Source organism: Mandrillus leucophaeus, unplaced genomic scaffold (genome assembly GCF_000951045.1).
Source record: "Mandrillus leucophaeus isolate KB7577 unplaced genomic scaffold, Mleu.le_1.0 Scaffold988, whole genome shotgun sequence".
NCBI classification, from domain to species: Eukaryota; Metazoa; Chordata; class Mammalia; order Primates; family Cercopithecidae; genus Mandrillus; species Mandrillus leucophaeus.
The window spans coordinates 713,928-726,145 of NW_012110785.1; the positions used below are offsets into that span (position 1 = coordinate 713,928).

Genomic DNA, 12,218 nt, shown 5'->3' on the forward strand with positions numbered 1-12,218 from the left:
AAAAAGACTCTGTGGTGAAGATGAGCATGAGAGCTTTGCAGGTAGATGAGGAGACTAAATGTGAGTTAAGAGATGCAGGAACTTCCCTCCTATTCCCAACTCTTAGGGGAACTCTACCATCGATCTCACCTTATATTACTAGCAGGCAAAACAGGGGTTCTAAGCAGAAGAGAAGTAAATGTAAGGCTAAGGAAAGGAGGTATAGTCATGGTTTAGGAGAGTTTTCTACAACCAATGGGTTGCCCATTACGGCTAACACACATAAAGGATGCAAGTTAGGCATATCTACCTACGTTAGAAACTAGCTAATATTGTGGGGTTTTTGACATATATATATATGCCTCCTCCTCCACACAAAACAAAAACATGCTGTACATGCTAATCTTTCATTAAATATTCACCAAATGGAAAATTAAATGAATGAATGAGTCTAAGTTATAACTTGTTAGCATGAGAAATGGAAAAAAAAAGGCATTTCAAAGAAGAAATAATGGAATAATAAAACAAGAAATAATGTGACAGACTGAATACTGGAAATGATGACAAAAAAACAAAACATAAACAAAAACACCTCTGAGGATTCTTATTTGAGAAAATGGGGGGAAAACCAGCGAAGGACAGAAAAAAAGAAAGGTAGAAAGATACATGGATGATTAAAGAAAAAGAGAATGAATCTGATTTCAGATACTAGGTTTCAGGGAAAAGAAAATATCTAGGGATACTTGCAGAGCCAATGGAAATAAGCAAAGAAATGCAAACTAGAGGTCGGAATGATAGAAGAAGATTTAGATTAGCACAGAGATATCACCTAAAGCTATGAAAAAACACAGAAGAGCCAGAGAAAGGGACAGGGAGAGAGAGGGAGATAGAGAAGACAGAGATAGATCTTAGAGTAAAAGTAATTAACTGCCAGTTTATCAAAAACTATTAATCAAGCACCTGTGTAACTAAGAGTGTGCTACACATTATAATAAGCTTTCAGTTCAAGCAGGCTTCTAGTATCATTGTCCTTTTCAAATAAGAAAGATGCTGGTCAGGACTCAAATTCTAAGAATTGCCTAATCAACTTACCTGGGATCACTGGAACAGTTAAATGTGCCTGTACGTATTCCAAATCTTGACACCTTTTTAACCATTTTCTCCCAGTGAATTTTGCCCACCAAGGGACTTCTGTCATTTGCTATGACCTATTCCCAAAAAAAGAGAAAAAGGAACTTGAATTACCTAAAATGGAGTCAAACCAACCATTTATATCAACAATATAATTTCACTTAAAAAAAAGATATTCTGTTCCCAGTTATTGTTTACTGTATCATCACATTATCATTACAATTCTTATAGAAGGAGCAACTATCCAATAGGAAAAAAGACTTAAAACACTGAAGAGTAAATTAAACTCTCCCACACTCTGTGGCACTTACAAAGAGAGGTAGGGAGTCAAAACTGTATTAAAAAGCTAGCCATGTTCTCCACCATATGGCCTCTTCTCTCTAATTAAGTTACACAGAAAGAAAATGGCCCTTGGAATAATTTCTCTTTGCTCTGAAAAGAAAATTTTAAACAATAATCCAAATAAAGCTTACTAAAAATTATCACATGTAGGTTCAACAAGTTCAAATTTCACTGTTTAAAAAGTATAATTATGGAGCCAAGAGTCAAACACATGTTTTCTATTAAAGGACGTTTTGACTAAATCAATAAATACTACTACTTTATGGCTTTTTGCTTAACAATCATGAATGGCTCTAACATACAAAAATAATTACCATAATGAATTTTACATTATTGAACTTGTACTTCAAATTTGCAAGAGCTTTCAAACACAATTAGGATTAGGAAAAGAAAAAGAATCTTAAGAAAAAGAGGCCAGGTATGGTGGTTCACGCCTGTAATCCCATGTTGGGAGGCTGAGGCAGGTGCATCACTTGAGTCCAGGAGTTCAAGACTAGCCTGGCCAACATGGCAAAACCCTGTCTCTACTAGAAATACAAAAATTAGCCAGGCGTGGTGGTAGGCACCTGTAGTCCCAGCTGCTCAGAAGGCTGAGGCATGAGAATCACTTGAACCTGCAAGGTGGAGGTTGCAGTGAGTAGAGATCGTGCCACTGCAATCCAGCCTGGGTGACAGAGCAAGACCTTCAAAATATGTTAAGACTTCTCTTATAAATGTCAGCCTTTCTAATCATTAATACCTTTCCCTTTATTTCCTAATCTTCCTGCCTTTAATGAAGGCAGAATTTCAAAGCAGATACCAGTAAAAACCAAAAAACATTAAAAACAAGACCATAAAAAATAACTAAATGGGAAGTTAAAGGAAAGCCAAAAATGTCTAAAGTCATCATGAAACCATCTGTTTAAGTCCAGGGTATATAGGCCAAGTTTATTTTCATAAATGTTATATTACTGATACTATACAATTCAAAATTACAACATAATACTCTGGGGACCTCTAATCTTTCTGGGAGGAAGGACCATTTTCACACTCACAAAGCCTCCAGGAAGTGAAGTTGCAGGTAGGTATGTAAAATGAGTGCTGACAGTCAACTCCTTGGGAGATACAAGAGGTGGTGCAGCCACCTCATCTGTGGCCTCTCTGCTAGAACGTCTAACAAATGTCAGAGGGCAGCAGAAGAGACAGCACATGGTGATGACAAGTGACTTGAAGTGCCAAATAACCCCTGTGACATTCCACTACCATCCTCATACTTACCAAGACGCACATGCATACATAACACTTTATCACATAAGTCTGAAGCTTAATGAATACATATACACAATTTAGGGCATTAAGCAAATGGTTTCGATATTACTTTTTTTTTTTTTGAGGGACAGGACTCTGTTCCCCAGGCTGAAGTGCAGTCGCTCAATCATGGCTCACTGCAGCCTCAAATACCTGGCCTCAAGTGATCCTCCTGCCTTGGCCTCCCAAGTGTTGGAATTCTAGGCATGAACCTCTGCACCCAACCATGGTTTTGATACTACTTTTTAATGAAAATAAGTGGTCTTATTGAGGCAGATACAATTTATTCAAATACTCAAGACAGTTGAAGTAACCAGGAAGAAGGCAATCTGGGGACATGGACTTAATAGGTGAAAGCTCTTTTGAAGGATGCTTATACCAGTTACCCTACCCAGTAAGTCCCTAGCTTTTACATTTTTCTCTGGCCCCAAAGTACTTTATAAGTTTTACCTAGGAGGCCGGATGCGGTGGCTCACGCCTTTAATCCCAGCACTTTTGGAGGCCGAGGTGGGTGGATCATTTGAGGTCAGGAGTTCAAGACCAGCCTGGCCAACATGGCAAAACCTCACCTCTATTAAAAAAACAAAAATTAGCTGGGCGTGGTGGCGCACACCTGTAATCCCAGCTACTTGGGAGGTTGAGGCAGGAGAATCGCTTGAACCCGGGAAGCAGAGGTTGCAGTGAGCCGAGATTGTGCCACTGTACTCCAGCCTGGGTAACAGAGCAAGACTCCATCTCAAAAACAAAAAAAAAAAAAAAAAAAAAGAAAGAAAAAAAGGTTGTACCTAGAAAATCAGGAAGATCAAACAAAGCAGACTGCTGCTGCCTCTTCTCTTTTTCTTTTATTTTTATTGCTACCACTCAAGAGTCAATCTGGTAGTTCTTTTAGTCAACTAATCAAAGACACGTTTAACTTATTTTTCAGATTCCTTAGGAAGATTAAGAAGTATGTGTGCAAGCATACTACCATACTCTTTACTCTTTGCCGTCTTTCAAAAATAACTCACTTTTCAGGCATTATCCTATTTCTTGATCAAGGTTGCAAATAACCCAAACATTTCAGGTCTGTGTGCAGAATGACACTGCTCCAAGGAGTTTAGAGGTTGCCTCGCCAGTGTAAATATTTAGTTCCTAAGTCTGGAGGCAGCTTTCAGTGAAGACCCTGTTCACTGCACAGGTATCTTTGAGACATGTGATAAGAGCTCCAATGTTAGGAAAAGAAGGAGGAATGAGAGGGGTTCTTCCCAGGTACGTCCTGGTTCCAGCAGAGATAGCAGAAGTGAGTGAAAAGAGTTGGGAACATACTTGTACCTGGGGCAGGTACAAGACAATGTTCAATGCCAGGGCCTTATTTATTCAGCAACCTGTTCTAGCATTTGTTTTTGAAGAGTCTAAGGATCCCTGACTGAGCTACACAAAAATGAAAAATCTTGTAGGCATTGCATGAAAGCATTTTATATTACTTTACAGCTATATTTATGCAATTAAAAATTTGTCCAATGTCCTATATAGTTAAATAATTCAACTGAAGGTTTAGCATAAATTAAATCTGGTGGAGTTTAAATTAACCAACCACTATAAAAATGCTAATATTTTCACAAAATAACTAATATAGCTGAGTCACAGAGCACAACAAATATTCTCAGCCTAATATATATACATATGCCTTATATGTTATGTATTTTATATATATATACATATACACACACACAAACACACACACTATGTCATACTAGTAAGAGTCCCCAATTTATAGCTCATATCCTAGAAGGGTGCATGATGATTCTGAGTAGCATTCATATGGCTGGTCTCATTAAAAGGAGAGACATTTTCCTCAGCAGCTCAGGAAGGAACACTGTATGTGGGGAACATTTTCAAAGACTAGAAAAAAACTGGAGAAAGTACAGCTTGAGTTCCAGGTCTGGAACAGACCTGGCAACACAGGCTAGAAGTGAAGCAATCTTTCCACTCCCTTTCCCAGGATATCTGCCTCTGGCATCCCCACACTTGCTCACCACTGTGGTCCCTGCAGCTAATATAGTGCCCAGCTCATATGGGTGCTCAATAACTATTTATGTCAAACCAAACAATTTCAGCTTCTTACAGTTTAATAACTCATTCTTCTAGTTCTGATTACACAGAGTCTCTAAAGGAAAGACTCTTAAGCTTCTGAGTTCTGTTATAATCAAAGTCCCTTCCCCAGCAACCTGTACCAAGATGTTTTCTGGATAAATAGTACTCTGCTAAGCAACTGCATATTAATGTTCTTGATCTCAGTCACACATAAAGATGTCTAATTCAGTGCATTTTAAAATGCCCATTATTTAGAGGTGAGGTTTATCACTGATCAAACCATGTGGCATATCCCTTTTAATATTGTTAATCTCCATACAATAACATCCAGGTTTAGTTAAGTAACATAACTCCCTGGAGCAATAAGAGCATTGTGCTACGATATTTTCTGCATTCTCAGTATTTCATTATAATAGGGAGTCTCTACTTTCAAAATCATAAGGCAACCTAGTATATACACGCAAACTATATAAAATCATTAAGAGTAAGGACAAGTGATTGACAAAAATAAAACAGTGGTCTTTCAACTTTTTGTATTCTTACTTTATGAATTTATAAATTTTTTTACCACTACAAAATATAAGATAAAGTGGCTTGCTATGTGTTTCACCTCTACAGTAGTGTCAAGAAAGAAATATGTAATTTAGAATCTCCTCAAACAAAACTATTGTCTAGGAGCAAAGATAAACAAGTTTAAAATCAGCTATTAACTCTTGTAAGCCAAACAGGAAATGAATTGATGTAATACTTCAGTAAATATTGACCCAAAGCTTTATTTTAAATCATATGATGCTTCTCACTGTTACAATTCCAGTGACTTTAAATTCTGTATGATGTAACACAGCCAGTAGGCAACAAAAATGTCCTTCTTTGAACTATAACAAAAGTCAAAACAGAGAAATAGAAATGTTAAGAGGAGGATAAATCCATAAAACCCATAAATTATGCTAACTTCTCCACCTCAGAAGCCTATCCAATGTGCCATCTGCCTCTCTGACTAAGGGTCTTTTGAAAGATAAGTAACCATCTTCTGTTTGTAATGCTATGAAGACTGGGGCCAAATAATCCACAAAACTGTTAAATGAATAGCTAATGAAAGATATGAGCTTGGGTTAGGAACAAAGGGGAAAAACAATGTTAGAAATAACTTAGAAAAAAGAGCACTTGGTTCTTCATGTATATCATAGTGTGTCATTGGTAAAGATGTCATACATACGTTGCTACCTTGAAAACTAAAATTAATTCTGTTCACGTTACAGAGACTATATTGTAAAATGGACCTGGAAAAGCTTGAAAATGTGAAGAGGATTGAACTGGCTGGCATCTGTGCATCTTCATCTATGAAAACACTCCTCACAGACTTAAAACAAATGACAGAGAACAAATTAGTCAGCTTCTTCTAAAATACAGTGGCCTCCCCTTATCCTCAGTTTCACTTTCTGCAGTCAACTGCAGTCCGAAAATGCTACATACAATTAGATATTCGGAGAGAGAGACACCACATTTACATAAATGTTATTTCAGTATATTGTTATAATTGTTCTATTTTTATCATTAGTTGTTGTTACTGTGCCTAACTTATACATTAAACTTTATCACAGGTATGTATGTATAGGAAAAAACATAGATTATATAGGATTGGTACTATCCATAGTTTCAGGCATCCACTGGGGGTCTTGGAATGTATCCCCCTCAGATAAGGAGGGACTACCGTAAACAGAAAATAACAACAATTCAAATTGTTAAAAACTGAATTCTTGAAAGTTATCCTTTACAATAGATTAATATATATGATCTGAGCTGAAAGAATGGCAAGCAATGGAGACGACATTTCTCTTCTGTTTCTAGTAGATATTTTCAATTTTAAGCATAGTTTTAAAAAAATACAACCCTCTTTTAAGGGCTTAAACCAAGGTGGCTGTGCTGATTGGCTTAGCTGGCTAGTTCACAGTGCCACAGACAAGGTTTCAATCTCATTCTTCTCAGTTGTCCTGACAGAGATTGTTCTTTCAGACCAGGCCAGCCATTTGACAGATGTAAGCCACTGGCCTCAAGGAACACAAGCCAGACAGTGGTGGTCAGTGCAAACCTTGAGCATCATTGGAAAAATTAAGTAGGTGTCCTACTGCATCATTTCCATATACAGAAAACCATAGAAATACATCCTATTTTTTAAGAGTTGTTTTTCAGCTATTAATACCTATGAGGTTTAAAAATATTTTCAGAGAAAAAAAATTTAGCAACTAGAATTTACAATGCTACCATTTACTATCATTATTTGTTCTTCACTTCATTTGCCACCTTACCAGAGAATTCCTTGCCACTCTCCTCTCCTTAATCTGCTTATTTTTATTCTTAGTACTTTCCACTAACTGATGTTATATTAAATATTTATTTGGTGTCTGCCTCTCCCAACTAGAATGTGAGCTACCTGACAGAGCAAGGACATAGCTTGGTATGTGTTTCTGGTATATCTTTAGGGCCCAGAACAGGGCCTGGCACACCAACAACTGCTAAATAAACTTTTGATGAATTCTGTCACATATTTATTACAGGAGCTTAATTCATAAATATCTTTAACAGGACATCAAAAACAGTAGATCATTTATAAGCCAAGAATATACTGCTAACTATTGAACCAGAATGTATTTGTTGTCTATAGGCAGCAGCCTATATAGCAAAAGAACTCAAGACTTTTGACATGGCCTTCCATGTTTCAAGGGTGCAACATCTTCACTATTTATTTCCATGGGATCAGTCAATGTGGATGACAAACATTTAGACACTGAACGCAGGGCAGTGGGACTGGCTATTCAACTCATCTTCAGTAATAAAATCTAAAATTATCAAAACCAGTGTCTTTCTCAATCAGACTATTAGAAATAAGTACCAGAGAAAGGAAATGGAATAACAATATACTTATAAATTAAAGCTTTAAAAAAGCTACAGCTTATTTTTCAACTCCAATTAACACAGAAATAAATTAAAATTTAAACAGATAATGTATGGACTACACCTATACCCTTGCATTCTCTCCCATTGCTGAACTTAAAATTACTGAATTAGATTATGTGGAAGGTAAAAGGACAAATGCAATAGGAAGGTTACAATAAAGAAAGGCTATGGATAAACAATGTCATCTCTGGAAGAATTCCCAAACCTCAACTCTTTAGCACAGAGGACTACTGTAATATTTTATCCTTTTTAGATGTATATGTATTTATTTGAGGTCATGTACAACAGAAAAACGTACCTATTCACAATCATACTGCTAGTCAGTGACAGTACTAGACCTGCAACTAAGGTCTCTGAACTCAAAGCTTTTCCTACCATATTTGCAGTCTTTACTCTCAGAAAGAAACATGAAGAAACTATTTTAATTTTCATGCCCTGAATCAAACTTTGCCTACTCCAGGGTGAAATGACAAGAGTACCGGACAAGAAATCAGAAGATCTGGGTTTCACCCTGGTTCAATATTACCAACTAGTTCCATGACCTTGGGCAAGCTAGTTCACCTCTTAGAGTCTCAGAAAAGGTTAGTCTGATACAATTTCCAAGCTTCAGCCATTCACAGACTACATTAATAATTTTAGCCACATTCATGCTGTTAATTTACTTGATATGTCACTTTAAGTGAATGTACAGTTTTAAAATGTAAATAACTTTAGTCCTTCCTAAGCAAAATTTATGAAATTTACATGTTAATATAATTTTTCTAATTTAAATTAAAATATGTAAACGATAATGCGTGCCCACTTGCCATAAATTACATCTTGGAAAGTATAAAATATTTTTAAGGTCCTTCATAGCTCTAAAATTCTCATATGCTAATTAAGTCTCACAGTTTTGCTATCATAAAAACGAGGGTTAAAAATTATAATCTCATCATCATGAGCTATGTAATAAGCACCCCCACCATTTTCCACAACAGCTTCTCTATAGTCACAAAGTTGGCTATTTCCCTAATAAATGATTCCTTTACTTTTACTTCAGGGTTCTTACTTACATATAAAAATTATTCAGGCCACTGAATTAAAAACTGGAGATAACAAAAACTGAGAGAAACAGTGCAAATCACTAAATAAAAGGGATATATATGTGTATTTCTCAATTCAACAAAGGTCCAATAATTAAAATAGATTTGCTTCTGGGGATTCTAAACAAAAAGTTGACTCCCATCCCCCAACTTTCTCTTTCCCACTAGTCAATTTTCATTTTCCTCAGTCTCCAAAACCTTTTTAAGAAGATACTAGAGCCTCCCTAAGAGAACTAAGTTATGTGTGAGAAACAAGACACAAGTACACGAAGTGTCACTGGCTGGTACATACTATTTGAGTAAAAATAATTTTTTAGGGTTCTCAAAATATCAAATTATCACTGCTTTTCATACCTGAACCAGCCAGATGCCATCTTTTGTGTCTTCCACAAGCTCATAGAAGTGCATTTCACCACTGAAATTGGTACTAGAAACCGATTCGGATGCTTCTTCTTCCTTGAGAGCAGAATAGAGCTCACCCTCCATCAAGTCACCTAAAGAAAGGAAAAGAGTAACACTAATAAGGTTGCAAGAATCCTAGATTCCCAATTTCAGTAATTCCATTTTTTAGACTGTTAAGAATCATGATATTGTACTTTCATTGTATTCTATAGACAAGAGCTACTAGTAGAACCTGAATATACCCACTAAGGTGTCATACATTCAATAAGTATGTAGTAAGAACTTCCTATGTGTCAGGCAAAAGCGAACAAAATAGACAAAAATCTATCTCTTATAGAATAGGGCTTATATTTTAGTGGGGTTATCACATAATTATTAGGAAATTACCAAATTTGTACCACTCCAAAAAGGCACCACTTTATTAATTATTTAGTTTTACATATGACACATACAGGCTTAATATACATTTTTAAACAGTATGGCTCATATGCTTCTTACTTAAAAGATGTAGAATTGGGTTCACAGAATTTGCCATCAGCCCTGCTTAAAAGAGCAACAGGGTTTGTATGACTTGGAGGTTAGAATTTTACCTGTTAGAACAAACTTCACATTCATATACAAATTTACAGTGTAAATTTAGAGCTTGTATCATTAAACAAAAAGGAAAGGAAAACACTAAAGTCAAATTATTTTAACTTTTGCCTTAAATATTAAACAGTGAGAAACCAAGCACTGCACCATGATAGCAGCAAAACCATTCACAATAAACACTTAAATTTTTAAACCGCTATACCATGACTTTTCTGCCATAAAATGTGTGATTTGAGTCATACTGGGCTGTGCGTCTTAAAGTTATATGTGGACTCCTAATACATTCAATGTGCCATGTATTTTTAGTCCCGAAAGAAGGCAATAATAAATAACTGTCAAAAGAAAAAATGTGTGATCAAATTATTTTCCATAAAAAATGATGGCTTTAGTAATTAAGACACTTCTCATCTCTAAACCAAGAGAGTTTATTTAGTAGAGATCTTTTACCCTAGTTACTCCACTTCTTCCCCCTATGGTAAAAATAAGAATCACCATAAACCAGTCAGCAAACAAGGGGCAAGAATAATACACGATTTTATATTTTCTCTAACGAAATATTTATCACTTTTGCAGAGTGGGTTCCTCTCTATCCTAACAGTGAGATACGAGTTTTATAACCCACAACCTACAAATATCCAAGTGTTAAACTGCTAGCTAGTTCATATTCTTGTCTATCACGCTACATGTCTATAGGGTACTAAAGAAGGAAAAGATTTGTCTTGTAAAAGACAGCTGACAGAAATACTTGAAACAACAAAAAAAGATAACCATCAGTTTCAGCTGCTCCCTACAGCAATGCAGAAATCCTTTCTCAAATTACATTCCACTTTCAGGAAGTATATCCAAACAAAGATATACTTTGTCCAGCAGTGAAAAAAAGTAATCATATTTCTCACCCAATCCTACCAAAACCAACAATTACGAAAAACACATTATTTAAGACATTGAATATTCTCTCAGCACTATTTCACTTATATTTCTCAACCCATTAAACAATGCAAGGGTGCCTGTGACACAGAAGAGAAAAAAAAAAACTTTTTCTTACATCCAAGATGCAAATTAAAAAAAATCCTAACAGAAATATAATATAAACTCGAACATGGCAAGCATTTATACAAAATGCTCATCTTACTCAGACTTACTCGCCTTTTCAGACTTAAAGTCGGTGTACACTGTCTATATTCAAACTCATGATTTAACTAACATTCAAATCCTAGGCCCAGGTGCCTCTGATAGTAAGTATTCCAAAGATGTGTCCCCACTCTGGGTACCTTATTATTACTATCGTGACAAATACTACTATTGACAGACAACGTTTTGGAGTTTTTCTTACGTTTTTATGAACTTCAACTGACAAATAATGCTTCCCAGTTTGTAACTAGTTCATATTCCCGAATTTTGAGAAAATCACTCAACTTAGTAAACAACGCTAAGAAGCCACACTTTAAACTGTCATTTTACGACAACCTTAAAAGGATACACCAACACCCCTCCAAGTAATTTCAGCCTCCTCCTCAAAGCTGGGGTCCGCATACTTGATTGTAGAAAGTTTGGACGAAGAAACCTGGGCAGCTTTAACCCTTCCAGGGAAGGCCTCACTCTGGGGGAACAGCCAGGTACCAGGAGGTACAGGTCGTCCCCTCTCCCAGGTGGAGGGGGCCCTAGGGGAAGCTCGATACTCGCCTGACTTTTCCACCAGCTCCCGGACATCCTTCTTCTCAGGCAGCCCTGAGTAGCCCAACCCTCGGCACTCCAAAATGGTCTTCAGCTTCTTGAAGCTCAGCGCCACCGGATCCACCAGCTGGGTGGCAAAGATGCCAGTTTCATACCACACAATGGCTTCAAAAAACCTGGCCAGGACGAACAGGACCAGGAAATAGAGGAGCAAGAAAAAAAGCTTCAGCCACATCTTCCCTGGCGTCTTCTCTCTTTCCAGAGAGCTCGGAATACGGGAGAGAGAAGGGTCGAGGGCGGAGGCCGCGGCTCGGTGGCAGCTTGGGCGAGGGCCCCGTGTCCACGCGCGGGCCACCCGGCGCCGTCACTGGCCGGCCATCCGCGGCGGGGAGGCAGGTGACGGGATCTGCGCGGGCGTGAGGTGGCGACGAGGGACGCAGAGGCGCAGAGCCTCGCGCCGGGCCTCCCAGTCAAGAGGCGACAAAAATAAATGGGAAAAACTCACAACCGCCATCCATTAAGCACCGAGAGGCGAGGGGCGCGGGGAGAGCTCACGGGAAGAAAACGAGGGACGCTTCCCTCTGCGGGGGACACTGACCCAGGTGGCGGGGTCGGCCCTCCGGCGCCGCGATCTCAAGGGGGAGAGGGAGAGACCAAAAAATAACTCAGATTCGCCCAGGAGCCGGGGATCCGGGCGGCAGG

At 37.7% G+C, this 12,218-nt stretch overlaps 1 protein-coding gene and 1 long non-coding RNA gene across 3 annotated transcripts in view; one reads left to right on the forward strand and one right to left on the reverse strand.

Annotated features, from left to right (window-relative positions):
• The window catches only part of LOC105532831, a 15,113-nt gene extending 7,449 nt beyond the window's left edge, over nt 1-7,664 (forward strand). Inside the window, exon 2 of the long non-coding RNA XR_001005050.1 lies at nt 6,072-7,664. This is a non-coding gene — a long non-coding RNA (uncharacterized LOC105532831). The remainder of the gene's footprint in view (nt 1-6,071) is intronic.
• LOC105532832 (E3 ubiquitin-protein ligase RNF103) overlaps nt 1-12,218 on the reverse strand; it is a 119,811-nt gene extending 107,593 nt beyond the window's left edge. Inside the window, exons 1-3 of one of the 2 annotated variants that reach the window (XM_011971132.1) lie at nt 11,526-12,218; nt 9,204-9,343; nt 1,072-1,187 (exon numbers count right to left, since the gene is read on the reverse strand). In XM_011971132.1, the coding sequence (XP_011826522.1) occupies nt 1,072-1,187; nt 9,204-9,343; nt 11,526-11,751 (482 nt within the window). In that variant the 5' untranslated portion in view covers nt 11,752-12,218. The remainder of the gene's footprint in view (nt 1-1,071; nt 1,188-9,203; nt 9,344-11,525) is intronic. The other variant, XM_011971133.1, reaches the window with a different exon arrangement.